This window comes from Pygocentrus nattereri, chromosome 6 (assembly GCF_015220715.1).
Source record: "Pygocentrus nattereri isolate fPygNat1 chromosome 6, fPygNat1.pri, whole genome shotgun sequence".
Classification (NCBI taxonomy): domain Eukaryota; kingdom Metazoa; phylum Chordata; class Actinopteri; order Characiformes; family Serrasalmidae; genus Pygocentrus; species Pygocentrus nattereri.
This window is the reverse complement of record NC_051216.1, coordinates 12306769-12330225: the sequence shown is the minus strand read 5'-3', so window position 1 is coordinate 12330225 and position 23457 is coordinate 12306769. Positions and strand designations below refer to the sequence as shown.

The 23457-nt window shown below is 40.6% G+C and overlaps 1 protein-coding gene across 1 annotated transcript in view; it reads left to right on the top strand.

The window, feature by feature from the left end:
• The window catches only part of cbsb (cystathionine beta-synthase b), a 43661-nt gene that overhangs the window by 7349 nt on the left and 12855 nt on the right, over positions 1–23457 (top strand). Inside the window, exons 2-12 of the mRNA XM_017713478.2 lie at positions 559–855; positions 4307–4413; positions 12858–12992; positions 14969–15048; positions 16482–16686; positions 17148–17239; positions 18176–18301; positions 19704–19788; positions 20680–20785; positions 21773–21850; positions 22338–22472. Of these exons, the coding sequence (XP_017568967.1) occupies positions 566–855; positions 4307–4413; positions 12858–12992; positions 14969–15048; positions 16482–16686; positions 17148–17239; positions 18176–18301; positions 19704–19788; positions 20680–20785; positions 21773–21850; positions 22338–22472 (1439 nt within the window). The 5' untranslated portion in view covers positions 559–565. The remainder of the gene's footprint in view (positions 1–558; positions 856–4306; positions 4414–12857; positions 12993–14968; positions 15049–16481; positions 16687–17147; positions 17240–18175; positions 18302–19703; positions 19789–20679; positions 20786–21772; positions 21851–22337; positions 22473–23457) is intronic.

The following is a 23457-nucleotide window of genomic DNA, read 5'->3' as shown; positions in this document are numbered from 1 at the left end:
TGTCGAAGTGCATTTTGGAACCTCTGGTGGTCCCAAGGAGCTAAAGAGGTTAAAGCCCCTGTCAACTCATTTTCCTGATTTCCTTCTATTATCTGTAGTTCTTGTGATGTTTTTTTTTCCCTCTGAAATAAATGATGTTGCACTTTTGGCTCTTTTTAAATTTGGTGCAGGTGAAGTCAGATCTGCTAAAGTAGCAAACCGATATGGGTACATCAGCTATTCACGCTCCTCTTGCACACAGTGACTGCTCTCCCCCTGCTCCCAGACAAAACTCCCAGCAAGCTTTTTGAAAATTTGTCAGTGGTGCTTGTTAGGAAGGGTTATAGAACCGTTGTTTCCTACTGTTTACTACTTGAACGTTTATCTTCTATTAAATTGTTTTAATGTACATTTATTGAATATAGCGCTGATGGATGCTCATTCCACAGCATATCTTGACTATTAGAGCAACCCTAAACGGAACACAAATACAAACAGTGTTTATTATGAGAACCTGAAGTTTATTAGGCCATCATGCTGATTTGTTTATGTATTTTTTCCCCTCTCTTGTACCTTCAGCTGAGCCATGCCTTCAGGACCTTCAGATTCAGACACTGCCACTCTGGCTCCTGTCTGCCCCCATGCCGCCAAGAAGATGGCGCTACTGAATGGGGAAGGCCTCAAGGTCTCTACTCATACGAAGGAAGAAAATGGTTCGACTAATGTGAACAAGAAACTGGACAACTTGCAACAGGAGGTTGATAATGGAGAGGAGGGCATCATGGAAAGGAAGTGGATTCGTCCTGATCTGGCCAGTAGATGCACTTGGAGGCTCGGTGAGCCAAACAAGGATTCCCCACATATCCATTCTCAGAGGTGAGGAAGCCGTACATGAACTAATTGATTCCAGATAATGTGATCACATTAGCAATGTTCTCTTAGCAGCATTAGTCATTTTGTGTTTACATTTATATTTTTTGCCTGTTTTTTTAATTTTTTTTATTTATTCATTTATTTATTTTCAATAATGAAAAGAATGAGCTTGTTTAGCACCTCAACACATTACAGTACTCCTGGTCAAATGGCATGTTTTGTTGATTTTCTAAGTGAAAATAACTTAAGATCCTCTACAGAGAACACACTTCTGCAAACGTCAATGCACAATTACTATTCCTTTGCAGAATTTAACAAATAAAAAAAGAGAAAACACCAAATGTGTGGAAGAGTAATGATACATTTTATATTTTATTTTTTCCAGTATGTTAAGCTCAGCAAATAAATAGAAACTGTGCAATAAAGTTTGCAGAAAAATTTGGGAAAAAATTAGTTGGTTCACTGTAGAGGATATCGAAATTTCTTTTTACTTAGAAAATGAACAAAACACGTAATTTGACCAGGGCATTCAAACATTTGCATACAGTGGCAGCTTTAATTTTTTTCCCCCCAGTGGAAATGATGTACTTTACTGAATGCTTTACTAAGTCTAGCCCTGAAAACTTGCACATCCATGTGAAATGCTGTTCTGTAAACATCCCCACACATTAAGCTCTTGAGTTGTCAATAATAATAATAATAATAATAAATTACATTTATATAGTGCCTTTCACAAACCCAAGGTCACTTCACATAGCAAAAAAAAAAAGAAAAAAAAACTATGCAGAGGAGGAGGAAGAAAAATCTGTGTTAAAGAGAAAAGTCTTTAAGTCAGATTTAAAAGAGGAAAGAGAAGAGCCTCCCTGAGGGATTGAGGAAGAGAATTCCAGACCTTGGGAATTCAATGGCACTGAAGGACCTCCCTCCCAAAGTGGAAAGTCTGGTGTGTGGAACAGCAAGTAAGTTATTGCAAGAAGACCTGAGAGAGCGCGAGGGAGTGTAAGAGGTCAGCAGTTCTCTGAGGTACGGGGGAGCAAGGTTATACAAAGCTTTGAAAGTGAGTAGTAAAATTTTAAACTTTAGACGGGACGGGACTGGTAGCCAGTGTAGCTGAGAGAGAACGGGGTTGACGTGAGCTGAACGCTTAGTATGGGTGAGAACTCTGAATGTACTGTAGCTTTTGGATAGACTTTACAGGGAGACCAACAGAGAGAGAGTTACAATAGTCAATACGGGACACAATGAAGGCATGAACCAGAGTTTTGGTAAGACTTCAGTTTTATCATTGTTTAGCATGAGAAAGTTATTATGCATCCAAAGCTTTAAATCAGAAATACAGTCAATTAGTGTACTGGGAGGGGAATCTGAGGGTGTGTGTGTACTGAGATATAACTGAATATCATCAGCATAGCAATGGAGGTTTAGGCCATGGCTACGAATGATCTGCCCAAGGGGTGAAATGTAAATTAAGAAAAGTAAGGGTCCAAGAACTGAGCCCTGCGGGACATCACATCTAACAGGAGAGAAGGAGGACTTCTGTGGGCCTAGTGTAATAAACTGATGTCTGTCTGTAAGATATGACCTGAACCACTGTAATGCTGTGTCAGTGATTAGAGAAAAGATGAGAAATGAGAACATCATGATTACCAGTATCAAATGCTGCACTTAAGTCGAGGAGAAGGAGAATATTGAGAGAACCACTATCAGCAGACTGGAGAAGATCATTAACGACTTGCAGAAGAGCTGTCTCAGTGCTGTGGTGAGTATGGAAACCAGACTGAAAAGGCTCATAGAAGGCATTATCACTCAGAAATGTATGGAGTTGGGAAGCAACCACTCTTTCCATTACTTTAGTTAAGAATGGAAGGTGTGTAATTAGAAAGAGAAGTCGGGTCCAATTCAGGTTTCTTAAGTAACGGAGTAACTGCAGCAGTTTTAAGGGCAGAAGGAACAGAACCAGAAGAGAGACATGAATTTATCACTATAGCAATTGGGGTGTTGACTACAGATGAACAGGCCTTGAGTAGAGGGGTGGGGGCAGGGTCAAGCTGACAAGGGACCATTAGACTTAATGATGAGTTCAGAGACAGAAAAGGAATCAACAGGTTTGAAACAAGTTAAGTTTGTGTTCAAAGATGGAAAATCTGTAAAGGAGAATGGCTGAGAAGTAGATAGATCTGATTAATTTTCTTGTCAAAAAATGTAGAAAAGCCTGACATTGCTCAGCTGAATGGGGGCACGCTGATACAGGAGGATGGAGGAGTTTAAGTTCTCATAAACACCAGTGTCCTGTCTGGGCATGTTGAAGATCATAACAACAGCCTACATTTGGGAGGTTTGATTCGCCTGAAGCTGTTGGAAGTTAAATAGCTGTGCTCTTTCCAAAGATCTTGTTTGTTTTGTCTTGTTGTTGTGCTAGAAAAAGGAAAAGTGCTGTTAACACATGACACTATGACTCACAGAGTAGATTGCTCAGTCATAGTGACTGAAGAACATGCAGACTCATTAATCAAACAGGTGGTTTCAGGATATGACCTTCCTCTCATTACTATGATCCTACTGTGATACTGTGATAGCTGTAATGAAGCTGTAATATTTATGCTCAATAAGTTTAATTGTTCCAAAAGCCATGTTGAGGTGGCTGAGATACACAGTTCAGATTCTCCTAAAACTCTCCACTTTGATCATATCATGCATCCATCCATCCATTTTCCAAGCCGCTTCTCCGTCAGGGTCGCGGGGGCTGCTGGAGCCTATCCCAGCAGTCATTGGGCAGAAGGCAGGATACACCCTGGACAGGTTCATATCATACAATGAAATGTAATATATTTATACACTATAGTTTCAAAAGTATTCGGTCATCTGTCTTCACATGCATATGAACTTGGGTGACATTTCATTCTTAAACCACAGGGTTTAATATGATGTCTGCTCACCCTTTGCAGCTATAACAGCTTTAACACTTCTGGGAAGGTTTTCCACAAGGGCAAGGAATGTGTTTATAGGAAATTTTGACCGTTCTTCTACAAGCACATTTGTGAGGTCAGACTGGTGTTGGACAAGAAGGCCTGGCACGTGTCTCCACTCTAATTCATCCCAAAGGTGTTCTATTGGATTGAAGTCAGGACTCTGTGCAGGCCAGTCAACTTCTTCCACACCAAACTCGCTCATCCATGTCTTTATGGATGACTTGCTTTGTGCACTGGTGGGTCTTCAACAAAGCAGGGTTTTTTTGTAAACCTGGATAACTTTAGCCGAAAGAGAGGTTTGTCCAATATAAACATCTCTGACCTCTTATCCTATTGGACAGGCTTGAATTTTGGCTTAACATACTTGGCCAACTAAGAAACCTGGATTTCTGAAATGCCCCCAGTTGTTTCCCTTATGTGTTTCACTTCATCTATTATGTGTTTTATCTGGACGTGTAACAGTAATGTGCTTCATCTTCCTACAGGAAGAAAGTCCCCAGCATTCTGCCCAACATCCTGGGAATGATTGGGGACACCCCAATGGTCCGCATCAACAAGATCCCAAAAACGCTTGGACTCAAGTGTGAGATCCGTGAGTATTGAGTCAGCCTTGTCAATCCTGCTCAGGTGTGCTGGGCCTGGAAGTAGTGGACACTTAAATGATAAGTTATATGGTTACAGAACACTGAGTAGGGACAGGTCAGTGGGGCAGGTGGAATACATGAAAGAAAATGACATCAGATCTCAGGATTAATGAGTGTTTTAAATAAGGTTCTCAAGCATGGAACATTCTCTCATTTGTGAGTTTCCCAAACCCACTCATTAAACAGATTCCTCAGACAAAAATGCAGTCCTGCTAAAACACGAGAACAAATCCACTTTAAATAAATAAATATTCATTTATCCACCATTTACTGCCACCTGTGAGTTACTGCTGCCGCGAGATGGCTGATAGACGGGAATGGCTCGTCTGTTTACCCCCAGAGAACACTGCTAGGCTAGCTAGCTCTGGCATCTACAAACTCAAAAGGTGGTACAGCTTCCTTCATTCATAAACAACTAAGTTTTTGTTATCCAGTGCCCTAAATAATTGTTATATCCTTTTATACAGGCTGACACAGAACCCATAGACACGTTCATAATGTCGGATATGCCAGTGCAGCACTGGACTCAATTCAGCAATCACTACAGTGTTTTCTGCCATGTTGGGGGCAGTTCATGCTGAGTGGCTACTTATCCAAAAGACCTGTCACTCCAAATCAGTTGACCATTGGAGAGTGCATTTGAATGGCCTCTTCTAATACCCGCCTCCTGTTAAAACTGCACAAGAAACAAAAAATGTATCATCAAAAAGGAAAAGTTAAAGCAAAAGCTGGCAAAATTAAACAGATATATATATATATATAATAATGAGAGAAAATGAGTAATAATCTTTAAAAAAAAAGTTTGATTTAACTCTCATTTGTATTTGCAACACATTTTTGACATTTTCATACTCAATATTTTATTTGGGATTTAAAAAACATATTGGAAACTTTGGCATAAATTAACTCCACTCCTGTGCTGTTTTTTATGCATTCACACACAAGTTCTTTCACTTCAGCCTCCTCTGTTTTTAATGAGGCTCAAAGTCTTGTGAAGTTGAGTCAACGTCTGGATCTTTATCTGAAATATGAGACTCGTTTGGCCAGTTTAAGAAAGCTGAGGAACCAAAAGTTGGCAGTGACTATAATCCTCAGGATGACTGCTAAGGAGCGAGTCGGCACCAAGCCGGATTTGATTTGTCATGAGGGGCTTGGAAGTAGCAATTCTCAGAGATATCATTGCTTCAGTCCCTTACAGTATTTAAAGCAGGCCTGATCATTTATTCTGTAACATAGCACACAGTTATTTTTACGTACCTGTGTGTGTGTGTGTGTGTGTGTGTGTGTGTGTGTGTGTGTGTGTGTGTGTGTGTGTGTGTGTGTGCACGCATATGCATACATACACTACTGTGCAAAAGTTTTAGGCAGCCAAAATTGCTTCAAAATATTGATCTAGGCACTGTGCTTTTGCCAGTAACACACTATGAAACATAGTATTATATCAAAGTAACATGGTATAGTATGATTTACAGTAATGAAGTATTCATTTGATAAACTAGGTATGTTTGCAGATAATGTATGATATCTATAAATATAGGACATCTTCAAGGAGAGATTTGAAAATATTTAAGCTAACATACATATAATATACTTTACAAATGAATAAATAGGATCTATCCCTTCTGGCTCTCTCTCTCTCATTTTTATATATATATATATAATATTGCTTTGTAATTAACAACGCTATGTATCATAATATTATGGCGTAATATGAAAAATTAGTTAGTGAAACTATAATGAAACTGTCTTTAGTCTTGACCAAGATCATTTCCAAATGTTGAATTACATGAATACCATGACTCATCAAAACATCTACAAAATGCTCATCTGGAGCTGTGATGATGATGATGATGATGATGATGATGGAATGATTAATCATTTGCATGTTGCAACCCAGTCTTGTGCAGTATCAGTATTACAAAGAACATTAAGAAATGTATACTGTGCAACCCTACAAGCCAGCAAATTGGAGGAATTGCAAGCCATATTTCATTGTACTGACACTAAAGCTATTCTATTCTATTCTATTCATATTATTTATTCATATTCTAAGTCATAAATGACATCCAATCTCTTCAACCTAGGTCAGTTTTCACACATCAGAGACTTTCATACAGTACAGTATGTAATGTGTCTGTCTTTTGTTTAAAAAAACTCCATTGTTTGGCATCCATATGAAATGCTTCAGTGTTGCTCAGTCTTCATATATGCTTTTCCTGCCCTGTAAAAGTGCCTGTGCTGTACTGAGGGTGAGCGGGTTCAGTTGAACAGGTCAGATGGGTCACAGGCTTCTGCTTAAGCCCCTCTTTCATTTAACAAGCAAGTTTGCTTAAATGTGTGGAAGTCAAAGCCAGATGATTCTGAACTGCTTAATGAAGCTCAAAACCAAGCGTTGGATATTTCTAGAAAGCTCATGTGAAACGGATTACCCCTTCTTTGTCTGAACAGAAAGACTTTGGAACGATTGCCAGATAACCATGCGTGTGTGTGCGTGTGTGTGTGTGCGTGTGTGTGTGTGCGTGTGTGTGTGTGTGTGTGTGTGTGTGTGTGTGTGTGTGTGTGTGTGTGTGTGTGTGTTTAGTTGAATGTTATGATCTCTGGCCCATAGATTTACAGGTTATAATCTAATCGGATAGTGTTTGAACATCCAGCTCCTGTGGACAATCCAGAAATGACCAGCCTCTTCAAGAACATGGTTCACTAACAACCTGTGCTGTTCATTTACATGAGTAGCTTAACTAATGCGCAAATACACACAATGACACAATTAACCAGCTTCAGCCTTTTGAGGGCCCTAAGCAGACGAAGTAACCCCCCCAGTCTGCCTAAGTACTCTCCCAGACATATTGTAAACGTTTTAAAATTAAAAATAGGAGAAATTAATGTTTGAAAACTAATTTTTTTAGTGTCAAAAACTTCAGTAACAATATAACACAGAACAAAAACTTTTCAAAAAACAGGATTTTTGTATAGCCAGCTAACTTTAACCTTAGCTGGATCTAATCCTGGATTTTCTGTCTTACAATGATGGATCAATTTTTTTTCAGGATACTTGTTAACTTGTGCTCCATGGTTGATCTGCTCTGGGACATTAAATGCTGACATTCTGGCTGTTAAGCAATATCAGTGTTTTACCATCACAAATTCTTTGCACATATTAATGCAGTAAAATTTATTTTTTCTTCTTTGGAAAATAAGCTGCTTGACAACTACTTATCTTTTGTGACTGGCTGTTTGTCACACTTTCATGTTTGCGCACACAAGGATTCATCTCAGCCTTGGTATCAAGACCTGGATTAACAGAGAAAGTTGTTGAGTTAACAGCCCCTGGGTTTTGTGAAGCTTGGACTATAGACGTATAGGCAGAGGGAGATTGCAGATAGGCCCTTGGTTGCCTAGGCCCCTGCAGCAGAAACTGGCTCTTGGTACATGGAATGTAATGTATACAGTGGGTTGCAAAAGTATTCAGCCCCCTTGAACTTTTCAACCTTTTGCCACATTTCAGGCTTCAAACATAAAGATATGAAATTGTAATTTTTTGTGAAGAATCAACAACAAGTGGGACACAATTGTGAAGTGGAACGAAATTTATTGGATATTTTAAACTTTTTTTAGAAATAAAAAACTGAAAAGTGGGGCGTGCAATATTATTCGGCCCCTTTACTTTCAGTGCAGCAAACTCACTCCAGAAGTTCAGTGAGGATCTCTGAATGATCCAATGTTGACCTAAATGACTGATGATGATAAATAGAATCCACCTGTGTGTAATCAAGTCTCCGTATAAATGCACCTGCTCTGTGATAGTCTCAGAGTTCTGTTTAAAGCGCAGAGAGCATCATGAAGACCAAGGAACACACCAGGCAGGTCCGAGATACTGTTGTGGAGAGGTTTAAAGCCGGATTTGGATAGAAAAAGATTTCCCAAGCTTTAAACATCTCAAGGAGCACTGTGCAAGCGATCATATTGAAATGGAAGGAGCATCAGACCACTGCAAATCTACCAAGACCCGGCCGTCCCTCTAAACTTTCAGCTCAAACAAGGAGAAGACTGATCATAGATGCAGCCAAGAGGCCCATGATCACTCTGGATGAACTGCAGAGATCTACAGCTGAGGTGGGAGACTTTGTCCATAGGACAACGATCAGTGGTACACTGCACAAATCTGGGCTTTATGGAAGAGTGGCAAGAAAAAGCCATTTCTCAAAGATATCCATAAAAAGTCTCATTTAATGTTTGCCACAAGCCACCTGGGAGACACACCAAACATGTGGAAGAAGGTGCTCTGGTCAGATGAAACCAAAATCGAACTTATGTTTGGCGTAAAAGCAATACAGCTCATCACCCTGAACACACCATCCCCACTGTCAAACATGGTGGTGGCAGCATCATGGTTTGGGCCTGCTTTTCTTCAGCAGGGACAGGGAAGATGGTTAATATTGATGGGAAGATGGATGGAGCCAAATACAGGACCATTCTGGAAGAAAACCTGTTGGAGTCTGCAAAAGACCTGAGACTGGGACGGAGATTTATCTTCCAACAAGACAATGATCCAAAACATAAAGCAACATCTACAATGGAATGGTTCACAAATAAACGTATCCAGGTGTTAGAATGGCCAAGTCAAAGTCCAGACCTGAATCCAATCGAGAATCTGTGGAAAGAGCTGAAAACTGCTGTTCACAAACGCTCTCCATCCAACTTCACTGAGCTCGAGCTGTTTTGCAAGGAAGAATGGGCAAAAATTTCAGTCTCTCGATGTGCAAGACTGACAGAGACGTACCCCAAGCCACTTGCAGCTGTAATCACAGCAAAAGGTGGCGCTACAAAGTATTAAAGCAAGGGGGCTGAATAATATTGCACGCCCCACTTTTCAGTTTTTTATTTCTAAAAAAAGTTTAAAATATCCAACAAATTTCGTTCCACTTCACGATTGTGTCCCACTTGTTGTTGACTCTTCACAAAAAATGTCAATTTCATATCTTTATGTTTGAAGCCTGAAATGTGGCAAAAGGTTGAAAAGTTCAAGGGGGCTGAATACTTTTGCAACCCACTGTAGTTGGGCTCACCTCCACCCACAGTGTCGGCTCTGGAACCAAACTCCTGGACAGGGGTTGGTCCCTCTCCTACTCAGGGGTTTCACTGGGTGAGTGTGGGGATACTCATGAGCCCCCGGCTGGCGACCATGCAGTTGGAGTTTGTCCCAGTGGACAAGAAGGTCGCCTCAATGTGAATTAAAATTGCAGAGAGGAAAACTCTAACTGTTGTCTGTGTTTATGCACGAAACAACAGGTCAGAATATTCGGCCTTCTTGGCAATGACTGGGAGAACTGGAGTGGCATGATTGGGAAGAACGGCCTGCCTGATCTAAACCCGAATGGTGAATTGTTATTGGACTTCTGTGCCAGACATGGATTGTCCATAACAAACACCAGGTTCGAGAACAAGGATGTTCATAAGTGTACATGGTACCAGAGCTCCTTGGGTCAAAAGTCAATGATTGACTTTATGGTCGTTTCGTCTGACTTGGGACCATATGTTCTGGACATTCGGGTGAAGAGAGGTGCTGAGCTGTCAACTGATCACCATCTGGTGGGGAGTTGGTTCAGATGGCAGGGAAGACTGATGGTAAGACCCGGTAGGCCCAAACGAATAGTGTGGGTGTGCTGGGAACAACTGTTGGAGGCCCCTGTTCTGAATGATTTCAACTCCCACCTCCGGGAGAGCTTTTCTCATGTCTCAGAGGAGATTGGGGACATGGAGTCTGAATGGACCCTGTTCAAAACATCCATTGTGGAAGTTGCCAGATGTAGCTGTGGCCAAAAGCTTGTGGGTGCCGGCCAGGGCGGTAACCCAAGAACCTCCTGGTGGACACCGGTGGTGAAGGAGGCTGTCAAGCTAAAGAAAGGGGCCTTTTGGGACTGGTTGGCCCGAAGGACTCCCAATTCAGCAGGTAGGTAACAACAGGCAAAAAAGGTGGCAGCCACAATAGTGGCAGAAGCAAAAACCAGGGCATGGGAGGAGTTTGGTGAGGCCATGGAAAAAGACTTTCATTCGGCCTCAAAGAGGTTCTGGACAACTGTCCGGCGACTCAGGAGCAGTCGGGGTGGATGCACTTAAGCTGTATTTGGCAAGGGTGGAGAAACTCTGACTCCAAATGAGGATATTGTCGGTCGGTGGAAGGAGCACTTTAATTCGAACTCCTTAATTCGGGAGACATGCCTCCCTCACAGGAGTCAGGGCCAGAGGCTTCTAGTGTTTCAAGTTCCATTTCCCTGGTGGAGGTCACTGAGGTAGTTGGTAAGCTCATCAGTGGCAAGGCACCAAGGGTGGATAAGATTCATCCAGAGATGCTTAAGGCTCTGGATATTGCGGGGCTGTCATGGCTAACGTGCCTCTGCAATATTGCATGGACCTCAGGAACAGTCCCCTTGGATTGATGGTCCCTATTTTTAAAAAAGGGAACCGGAGGGTGTGTGCCAACTATCGGGGTATCACACTACTCAGCCTCCCTGGGAAAGTCTATGCCAAGGTGCTGGAAAGGAGACTCCGACCGATAGTTGAACCTCAGATTGAAGAGGAACAATGTGGATTCCATCCCTGCCGTGGAACAATTCGCAAGCTTTTCACCCTGTCAGATTGTTGAGGGGGCATGGGAGTTTGCCAACCCAGTCTACATGTGTTTTGTGGACTTGGACAAGGCTTATGAGCGTTTTCCTTGAGATCTTGTGTGAGGTCCCCCGGGCCATCCAATCTCTGTACTCCTGGAGTGAGAGCTGTGTTCGTATACGTGGCATTAAGTCAGAATATTTCAGTGTTAGCATTGGACTCTGCCAGGGTTGCGCCCTGTCTCCACTCCTGTTCGTGATATTCATGGACAGCGTGTCAGGGCGTAGCCGGGGTCAGGAGGGTGGCATCTGTGCTATTTGCAGATGATGTTCTTTTGATTGAATCACATGGATGTCTCCAGCGATTGCTGGAGAGGTCTGCAGTTGAATGTGAAGCAGTTGGTATGTGGGTCAGTACCTCCAAGTCTGAGTCCATGGTCTTGGCTCAGAAAAGGTTGGCATGCCCACTCCAGGTAAGGGGAAAGGACCTGCCCTAGGTGGAGGAGTTTAAGTATCTTGGGGTCTTGTTCATGAGTGATGGGAAGAGGGGTTGTGAGATCGGCCACAGGCTGGGACAGGCGGCAGCAGTAATGCAGTCACTGTACTGGACTGTAGTGGTAAAGAGGGAGCTGAGCCAAAAGGCAAAGCTCTCTGTTTACCGGTCGGTCTACATCCCAACCCTCACCTATGGTCATGAGCTGTGGGCAATGACCGAAAGAACGAGATCGCGAATACAAACGGCGCAAATTAGCTTTCTTCGTAGGGTGGCAGGCTACACTCTAACTGATAGAGTGAGGAGCTCAGTCATCCAGGAGGAGCTCAGAGTAGAGCCGCTACTCCTCCACATTGAGAGGAGCCAGCTGAGGTGGTTCAGGCATCTGATCCGGATGTCCCCTGGATGCCTCCCGGTGTGGGTGTACCAGGCATGGCCTACAAGACCCCGGGGTCGTCCTAGGACCTGCTGGAAAGATTATATCTCCAAGTTGGCCTCGGAGCGGGTTGGGGTCCCTGGGAATGAGCTGGAGGAAGTTGCAGGGGACAGGGTCATCTGTGATTCTCTGCTCTCTCAATTGCTACTGCAACCCTATCTGGGCTAGCGGTTAATGATGATGATGATGATGATGATGATGATGATGATGATGATGATGATGAACTATAGTCAAAAAACCTGTCTAAGTTGAACTTGCTTTGTTAGGCAAACCTCTGATTGGCTTCTTCTTGTTTTCCATTTAAAAACCAAATAAAAAATTAACATGCACAAAAAATAATGTTTATCTTTAAGATTTCTCATTATTTTATTTTATTTTCTGTTTTTTTGGCTCTAGGGGTGTATATTCTTAGCCAGTTGCTGTTCCCCTCACAGGAACATCTTAGACAGCATAATGGTACATTAATAACCCAGAAGTTGCTTGGTGACCCTCTGGTGGCAATGGAACCGCTGTGAATGAACATGTATAGCACCATTTAGCACTATGCATGATAAGCATGATAATCGCAACATTAGCAATTTGGACTGAGCTGAAAGTGTTAGTGATTAAGTTTAAGTAAAGTTCTGGTAGTCATCAAATGTTTTGATTGCTTGATGCTTTCATTCTTAGCACTAAGATGCTTTCATGAAACATTTATTTCATGTGTGGAAAAATTTGTGGTGTGTATAAAGTTTCATTTGTTTCAAGTAGTGACAGGATCATTCTTCATTTCATCTAGATTTCTGTGAGCTTTATGCATAATGGTTTAATTTAACGTCTTGATTGGTCGATGAGTTTTTGGTTTGTGTCTGTTTGCAGTGGCTAAGTGTGAGTTCTTTAACGCTGGAGGCAGTGTGAAGGACCGCATCAGTCTACGTATGGTGGAAGATGCAGAGAAAGCTGGAATCCTCAAACCTGGAGACACCATCATCGAGCCCACCTCTGGAAACACAGGTGTGGTTGAGTATGTATGTGTGTGTGTGTGTGTATATATATATACATTATATATATATATATATATATTTATATATATATATATATATATATATATATATATATATATATATATATATATATATATATATGAGGATCTACTTTTTAGATCTAGGCTGTGTATTTTGACAAAAGCTGCAAAGAGCATTTGTGTGTGGGAGAGCCTGTTGAACCAGATAAAGGATTGCAAGAGAGTCTACTGCTCTGCCTGTCTCAGGGAAAACAGATGCTTTTTCTTCTGTTTTAGTTCTTTAGGTTTTATATACAGTGCTGTGAAAAAGCCCTCATAATTTCTTCCATTTTTTTGCATATTTGTCAGAGCTAATTGTTTCATATCTTCAAACAAAGTGTAAAATAAGACAAAGACAACCTGAGAAAATACAAGTTCAAATACAGTTCATTCTCCATGATCATTGTATTTCCTGAAGGAAATAAATATTTAACACCAAAAAAAGGAATGGCCCCCTTAGTTACTCGATGAACCAGTTAATTAAATTTGGTTTAGTTTTTAGTATCAATTAAACTTGACACACCCATGCTTGGTTGTCGCCAGCCTTGTTGAATCTGAACATCATCTAAATATAACCCAGTTATGTGATGTAGGCTAAGAGGTCTTGGTGAGCAGCACGTTATTCTGTGATCAAAAAAGATGAGAAAGAAAGTTATTAAAATATTTTGATCTGGAAATTATTATAAAGACATTGCTAAGGCTCTGGGACTCCATTGACCCACAGTGAGAGCCATTATCTCCAAAAGGACCAAACCATTGGAGGATAACAATCCTCCCAGAAGTGGCTGACCTACCAATATTCCTCCAAGGGCACAACAAGAAATAATCCCGGAAGTTATAAAAGAACCCAGATGAACATCTCAGGAACTGCAGACGTCACTCACCTCAGAGAGACTTGTCTCTTGTTTGCCAAAAGATACCTTGATGACTGCCAAGCCTTTTGGAAAAGTGTTCTGTGGACTGATGAGTCGAAAGTGGAACTTTTTGGAAGACAGGACATCTGACGTGAAGCAAACATGGCGTTCCACGATAAAAACATCATACCAACAGTAAAACATGGTGGTGGTAGCGGAATGGTGTGGGGATGCTTTGCTGATTCAGGGCATGAACGACTTGTCATAATTGACAGCACCATGAATTCTGCTGTCTACAAGGACATCCTGCAGGAGAGTGCTTGTTATCAGAATCTGAAACTCAAACTTAACTACAAAGTTAAGTAAATAACTTTTAAAATTAAGGTTTTGGAATCATCATTGAGATGTTCTGGAATGGCCTTAAAGTTAATGCTTCAAAGTCCTGCAATGTGACTACATTTACAATAATTAAAAAAAGACAAGAGGGCCAAAATATCTCCACAGCAGTGTAAAAGACTGATCTCCAGTTGTCGGAAGCATTTGCAGGTGTTGCTGCTAAAGGTGGCAGACCCATGTAGTTTAGGGGCAGTTACATATAGCAAAAGTTTTTGTCTGTGTTTTGTGTTTTCTCCTGTTCTCCTTGTCATATTACGTTTAGTGTGAGGATCTAAAACCTGTTAATGTAACAAATATGCAGAAAAACTGGAAAACTTTAATATGTTCCAAATACTTTTTGACAGAACTGTAAACACATTCTAGATATAAGGGGCATAAACATTTTCTATGACGTGTATGTATGATACTTTATGTGCAGCATCATTTTAAAAGTCACGAACCACCCAAATATGTGTAAGACACTTCATTTTAGATTGATATCATGTGTTTGACCGGTTGGTGTCCTGATATTTGTTACCCATTGGTAACAATGTTACCCATGTTACCCATTACCGCATAACGGAAATGATTATATCGAGCTACATTAAGCCTCTTAAAAGTATTTGGATGCATCCTGACTTTTGATTCACCCTGCAAATTATGATGTTTGGTGTGTGGTTTTTACTGTGTTTTTTCAGGGATTGGTCTGGCTCTGGCTGCAGCAGTAAAAGGCTACCGCTGCATCATTGTCATGCCTGAGAAAATGAGTATGGAGAAGGTGGGTGTCAGAATTCTAGTGAAGTCAAAATCAGTGGGAAATCCTAATGCATTTTTCTTCTGTACCGTGACATTTCTGAGAGAAACACAATTTCAGGCAGGGCTTCTGAGCTAGCTGAGTGTTTTCACAGGGTGATGTAAAACAGAATGATGATATTGGTTCATGCTATATGTCTCGGCCAAACGGTCCACAGTAAGGTAATCAAAATCATATGTTTTAGAAAGACCAAAGTTCTTTTGTTGTGTTTTAAATGATATGATGAGTCATGCTGAATATGACCAAGTACATGAACAAGAACTAACAGGTGGACTTTAAACAAACTCTGGATAAATAATATGTACAAAATGTTTAGCGACCCTGATCAAAACTGAGCATAGCGTTAGTTCTGGCAGGCCACAAAGTCAAGTTCAGGCCCCAGTCTCAAATCACCAGCTGTTATCAGCTGATCTCAATTAGCTAATGGGTCAGCCGATTGCCTGCTACACTTATGATTGGCTAAATGTGTCAGAGCGTTTATTTAAGCTGCCCATTTTATAACCTGCCTCTTCCCAACTCCTTCATGCTTGATGCTTGCTCTGTTCTGTACCCTAGGAGGGTCTTTCTGCTGCTCTCTCTGTCTTAGGCTTCCACTGAGTGGCAGAGAGGTCCCAGAACAGATCCATACCTCCAAATATAACTTAGGGGAACAAAATATTTTCTTTGACGAAGTGGTTCTGGTTGAATGATATGTTGGTTGATTGTGATGAATTACACATGCTCTATAGAAACCACACTTTTTCATGAATGATTATGGTTTATTTGCAGAAATGAACTTATTAGGAAAGAAATAAAGCATTTTATTATTTATTGTTACTTATTTGATCTATCTATAGTCATTTTTTGCTTAAATTTTTCTAGCATTGTAAATTCAGCAAATAAACAGCTTTTGTGCAAGATTTGCAGAAAAGTGCCATATGTAAGTTTGTTCCCTGTAGAGGACATGTTAACATATTTTTACTTAGAAAATCAAGGAAAATATGTAATTTGACCAGGGTGTTTAAACTTTTGCTTTCAACTGTAAACGCTCTGTTGTGTCTACGTTCTGACAGTGGACAACCAATGGCAAGCTAGGCATTTGATTGTTTTCAGTGAAGCAGCGCAGAAATTTCCACCAGCAGCAACGACAGCATACCTTGGATAACCAATCAGTGCAGCTAAAGCTCTGTTCTGATAATCATGCATGGCCGCTGTCAGTCATGCACTGCTGTAAGGCCTGGAATGACTTTTTTTTTTTTTTAAATGTCAACATGTAAGCACAGCATAATTTAACATTACAGGATGCAGCTGAACACATGGAAAGTACCTTGGTTATAGATAGATCAGTTACATGAATACACTTCTTTAAAACACTGAAAATAATTAGTTTTATGTTTTGTAATGTGATTGTGTGTCAGGTGGACGTCCTGCGTGCTCTTGGTGCTGAGATTGTTCGAACTCCGACCTCGGCTCGCTTTGACTCTCCTGAGTCTCATGTGGGCGTGGCCTGGCGCTTGAAGAATGAAATTCCTAACGCTCACATTTTGGATCAGTACCGCAATCCCAGCAACCCCCTCGCTCATTATGACACCACTGCCGAGGAGATCCTGGAACAGTGTGATGGTAATGTGTGTGTGTGTGTGTGTGTGTGTGTGTACTGATTCAGATACTGAAATCTTGCCACCCAAAGGTATTCATAGATGTTTTACTCCATATTTCAACAAGATGTTATTAAATAATAAATAATACACTGCAATTTTTATATACATAGAAAATTAAGTCAGGTTTGTTTTTAAAATTTGTTTTACGTTGATTTCACTTCTGAACAGTAGAGTTTGTAGTTACCTAAGGTACATTTAGACCCATACCCGTCACTGATCCTGCATCAAACGCTGGATTGTATTCCAGATGAAGCTCAATCTCCACCAGCAGAGTTCAACACCAAAGCAATCTTACTTTCACCCTCAATTCTTACTGTGTTTATTTGTACTCAGTAAAGTGTGTTTCAGTAAAGTGTGTGATTGCACTGCAACATTGGATTGTCCTTATAATTTTTTAATCACGTGATCTCTTTGCTCCTGCAGGTAAAATAGACATGCTGGTGGCAGGAGCTGGCACAGGTGGCACCATCACTGGTATCGCCCGTAAGCTGAAGGAAAAATGTCCCAACATCAAGGTTTGACCCAAACCTGTCCATCAAACCAGCACTGTCTAAAAATACAACTGCATTATAGTCTTTATGATGTGATTCATCAGCTATGTTTGCTAAAACAATGATTGTTAGTCCACTCCCTCCGGATAAACGCATATATTACAATGCCATTATCGCGACAAAGGGGAGAGGACTGTATTTAAAATATCATAAATAAGAGCAAATGCGTTGCAGTGACTTGTTTTGAACTTGACACTTGTATGTTTCTTCTTGACCTCAAATTCCCTTATCAGGATTAGTGGCATCAGTCTGTTCATGAATCATTCAGATTAATTCAGGTTAAACCGCTACACTTCCTTTTAAATTTACAGTAAATGATTCCCATATAGGTACCTCTGCACAATAGGACTACCCTTATAAAACCTAATGAATAGTTTAAAATTAGCTTGTTATTTAATTCATGTTAAAAATATTAATAAGCATTTGTAACACCTGAACAAAGAGAGCAACAATGTCCTGTTGTATCTGATAAATATAAAAATCCAAAGAGGCTGACCGCTTTAATGCTGGCTGCTGGACAAAACAAACATCAGTAACCAGCAAGAGCTTTAATTGTACAGATGATAGTGGGCACACTATTTGGCAAGAAGCAGGTCACTGTTGGCCATTTTATTTACTTTTCTATGTAAGTTTTATTTTTATTAATGATTTTAATGTGTGTGTGTGTGTGTGTGTGTGTGTGTGTGTGTGTGTGTGTGTGTGTGTGTGTGTGTGTGTGTGTGTGTTAGCCATTTAATTAACTAATTTAAAAGCGTTTATAAAGCCATTTAAAGGCTGGTGTTAATGTAAAGTAATCATTCATTATAATAGTAGCTAGTAATGGTCTGTATTGCTGTTCACCTTGTGTTTCATTTTGTATGGATCCAGTTCAGACTGTAATAGTGTGTGCCTGTGTGTTAGATTGTCGGTGTGGATCCTGAGGGTTCAATCCTGGCCGAGCCAGAGGAACTCAATAAGACTAATAAGACCCAGTATGAGGTGGAGGGCATTGGATATGACTTCATCCCCACTGTACTGGACAGATCTGTAAGTAAAAACTGTTGTTGTCATCTCTGAATGTTTATCTGCTTTTGCATTCTGGGTTCAAATGAATGCGGTTTATCTATAGGAACAGGATCAGCTCATCCTAGATCAGGATTATGGTCTGAGAGGTATTATACATGTTATCTTCATGTATTGAAAACACTTATCTGAATGGCATGGAAAAAACTGGAACAGCATGTTTGTTTAGCTTTTCTTTATAAGGCCATCAGGAAAGATGTTGATTTGTCTCTTCAGTGATAACTGGTTGCGTGCCACGGTATGTAGTACTATGCATATTTGTTTCACCATTTTACCCTTTAAGTCTGAGTCAAAAACTACTGTGTCACTATACTTCACACTTTATTCATTTTCTATTGTGACTCTTATTAACCAAGTCAGTACTAAGAGTTTCCATAGCAGCGTGAATTGCATTCTGGACATGTACCCTAGAATTTAATCAGACCTGAAATTAAATACAGCCCAAGAACTTTCTGTCCGAGCCCAAGCTGACACACAGCGTCGTGTTTTGAGTTGGACCCTGACCCGAGGCCCAAACTTAAGTCAAACAAAATTCTGTTAAAATGTCTCCAGTGTGCCAGATTAAAAACCAATTCAAGGAAAAGTAAGTATTTCCTTGAAATAAGTATCACTGTACTCAATGTTTGCCAATTACACAGATTCATGCTGAGTGCTGATGTCATCCATGATACACTCAGAAAATGGCAATGTGAAGTAATTTATGATTTATGTCACAATAACATATCCTATTGCCCACCCATACAGTGAGAACCTAGAAATTAAATTTAAACTCAACCCAAGCCTGTCACAAGTTTGGAAAACTGATCTCCGAACCTGACCAAACCTCACATGAGTAGTTGGGTCCTGTTGGGTTGGGGCAGACATTTCAAGCTCTACTGTGCACATGGTCACTCAGATCCATTCACAGTCCAGTAAAGGCAGCATGGGGCTTCTTTTTATGCAGTGATAACATAGTAGAACACAGACAATTCTGATTCCACATGCTGATTCATTTTATTATGAATAGCATGGACATGCTTACTCGACTACTGTGGGGCAGTGAGTTAAAAGAGCTAACGATTCTAAATGTACCACTGGTGAAACATTAGATCTGAATGGGTGTGGTTGGTTAGTGTAGTGGGTAACACCTCTGCCTTCTACACTGTAGACTGGGGTTCAATCCCCACCTGGGCAAGCACCCTACACTATACCAATCACCTGGGCAAGCACCCTACACTATACCAATAAGAGTCCTTGGGCAAGACTCCTAACACCGCCTTGGCCTGCCTATGTAAAATGATCAAATTGTAAGTCGCTCTGGATAAGAGCGTCAGCCAAATGCCATAAATGTAAATGTAAATATGCTGATATGCTTACTCGTCATCAGGTTGTGGACAGCTGGTACAAGTCCAACGATGATGAGTCCTTTGCCATGTCGCGCATGCTGATCCGTGATGAAGGCTTACTATGTGGTATGTACTCACCTGCACCTTCTCTTTAGCATATGTTATTTTTTGGAAATGAGTATACACTATATGGACCAAGTATTTGGGCACCCACAGGAGCTTTTAGGACATCATTCTAAATCCATAAGCATTAATATGGAGTTGGCCAATTCATCCAGAAGAGCATTTGTAAGGTCAGACAGATGTTGGACAAGAGGATCTGGCTCACAATCTAGTTTCAGTTCATTCCAAAGGTGTTGGATGGACTTGAGATCAGAGCCAGTCAAGTTCTTCCACACCAAACTCACCCAGTCATGCCTTTATGGACCTTGCTATGTGCACTGGGGCTCAGTCATGCTGGAACAGAAAAGGTTCTTCCCCAAACTGTTCCCACTAAGTTGGAAGCATACAGTTTTCCAAAATGGCTTGGTCTGCTGAAGTATTAAAATTTCCCTTCACTGGAACTAAGGGGCCGAGCCCAACTCCTGAAATACAACCCCATATCATTATCCCTCCTCTACCAAACTTTATAGATAGCACATTGCAGTCAGGCAGGTAACATTCTCCTGGCATTGGCCAAGCCCAGACTCAAACCCTGCTCCAGAGTCGAGTGGCGGTGTGCTTTCAAATTTGGTGAGCTCTTTAGAATGACTTGTTCTTTCAAGGCAGACTGCATGCTTAGGTACTTGATTCTATATACCTTTTTATATACCAAAGGAACTGAATGAAATTCAAATGTAATAATTAAGAGGTGTGATGTCCCAATATTTTTGTCCATCACAGACTGCACTATCAGAGTCACTGTTTTATATGAATATTAACCCTTTAAACTTTAGCCTTACTATTGAGTTATTAATGTATGTGTGATTTGCATTTGTTCATGTAAACTTATGGTCCCTTCTGCTGGTGTGTGTGAAGGTGGTAGTTCGGGCTCAGCCATGGCAGCAGCAGTGAAGGTGGCTAAGGAGCTGAAAGAGGGCCAGCGCTGTGTGGTCATTCTGCCAGACTCCATCCGCAACTACATGTAAGCAGCTGCTGACTTCTCATGCTTCAGCTGTGTAATACGATACAGTGCCTGTCTTCAGGGGACCGCACAGCCATTTACAGACGGCGTCAGCTTTCAAAGAAACTGACACTCAGCACTGACATTGAAAGCTAATTATAAATACACAGGCCTTTTACAGTAGTACATTTTACAAGGTACCAGGTCATTTCTGTAAACTTGCTTTTAATGATATGATCATTTGAATGAATGGTTTTGAATTGGCTAGTGCATTAAAGAAACAGCTTTTCACTCTCACCAGATTTAGCTGATGAGCCAGTACATGGTTGTATTTGTTTCTTTAGTTTAGAACTGGGGCTAAAATACCAGTGTAACAAATAAACACTGGAAGTCAATTGTCACCCAAATCTTATGTAATACATACCCAAAACCTCTCTCAAGCCGCATATATGTCTTCATTAAGGTTGCTTGTCAATTACTTTAGGCCACAGTATGCCCTACTATGAACTATAAAAATGAATAAAACCTTATATATATTTAATTGTAGTGGTCAGGCACTTTAGAGAGGTGTTCTACTGAACTATTACTCCCTGACAGAATCCAGCTTGGCTTATGGATGGTGAAAAATGTTCACCATTTCTGTTTTTATTTGTAAACACACATCCTCAGTTTGAGGTCAAGATAATTAATTATCGCAGGTCACAAATGTGTGCTTGCAAAGTGGAATTGGTCTAAAATGGGTGCCCAGTGAACATTTTGTTTATTTTTATAACTTATAAAAATAAGTCATACTTTGTCCTAACATGATGAAGACTTGGATATTGTTGAAGCTGGTTGGCAGTTTTCAAGAATGAAAAGCTTTGGCTAATGTTAACAGCTAATGTTATCAGCATCCAGTTTAATACTAAAGAAAAAAGACAAAACATATTTTGGCAGATCAAATTTTTACATTTTTTCACCAGGCAAAAGTCATGATCACTGACCAAGATTGTGTAATTTCTTCCACAGGTCCAAATTTCTTAGCGACAAGTGGATGTGTGACAAAGGCTTTCTCAGAGAGGAGGACCTGATGGTGAATAAACCATGGTGAGACACACCATAAATATGTGTATTTAGCAGACAGATTGTTTTCACTGGACTATTTTGTTATTTGTCCGACTTACCAGAATAATTTTGTTAATCTAGGATCTTTTTTATATAATAATGATAATAATGTTTCATCTAATAACTTGACTATTCATGAAGGTCTTGATAATGAGATTATTAACTGAACGTCATTAGTGCTTGTGTTCTCTGAGACCAGGACTGACAGCTGACTTCTAGCATTTGTTTAAACCTGAACATTTCAAGGCTTTTTCAGAGCCCTGATCAGTGCTGGCCAAAGACTCAGCTCTAAACATAGATGCAATAATATAGGCTGTGGACATAAGCCTGTTATGAAAGAATGAAAGAAATGTCCTCGTACTTACAGTACATCAACCATAACGTGTGGGACGTGCTGTCTAACCAGCTCTCCCCCTCTCTTTCTGTCTCTCTCTCTCTCTCCCGCACTCTCCCCCTCATGTCTCTGTAGGTGGTGGAATCTGACTCTTCAGGAGTTGCGTCTGTCTGCTCCTCTGACTGTTTTGCCCTCAGTCAACATTAAAAATACCATTAAGATCCTGAAGGAGAAGGCTTTTGACCAGGCCCCAGTAGTTGATGAGGCTGGGTAGGTTATTCATCCTCAAGTGTACAGTATAGTGTACTTGATAGATCATGTCTGCTTTGTAGTTTGAGCAGTACTGAACAATGGGTGCAGATTTAGTTTTGTGAACATACAAATATACACAGTTTTCCTCCTCACCCCAAATGTAGTCCATCAGTCAAGACATGCTTGGGTGTCGGAAGTTTGCTTCTTTAGTCTTGAACTGGAACTGAGGCTAATACATTGGAGGCTAATGTAGCTAAAAAGTAGTAGACACTTGTGTCCATCATTTAGCATCATGTAAACTGCATGCATGAATCAACACATTGTTCTCAAAGGCAAGTCATTTCAAATGGACTTACTTATGTACTTTGACATTCTGACATAATGTAATTCATAAAAATAGACAATAGACTTTTGTCCCATTTTATACCTTACAGTATGTTTAAAATTACTTAACAACTCAACATTGTTAGAGGCATTTAGACATGTGATGCAAGTACAATGGTGGGGCATAAGCTTCTATTAAGAAGCAAACCTAAGACACCAAATATGTGTCTTTGAGCTAATTAGGAGTACAGGAGAAATGAATTAAATTAGATTAGATTTTTCTGCCTTATAACACCACTGATGTGACCAAAATGAACTATGAATGACGCCTGACACTGCGTCAAAAGCCTCGGTTCACACCGCAGTAAACACGTGGAGTGGTTAATGACGAACGTGTCCAAACAGCAGCACTGTCAGTCTCTCACGGCAGCCACAGCCAGCCACCGAGGAGCTGCTCACAAGCCTCTGTGGTGGATGTGGTTTCTCAGTTTCTTTAAGCCACTACTCAAACTGCAGCACAGATGGGGTCTGTCACAGAGCTCCCTGAGCCTGGAGGCTGATGATTTATTGAAAGAAAAAAAAAAAATCTTATCAAACAGGATATTTCCATCCCCTAAAACTGGCATTTTTTCACTTTGAAAACACCAGAATCCCTTTACTTTCTGTGGATTTTTCATGA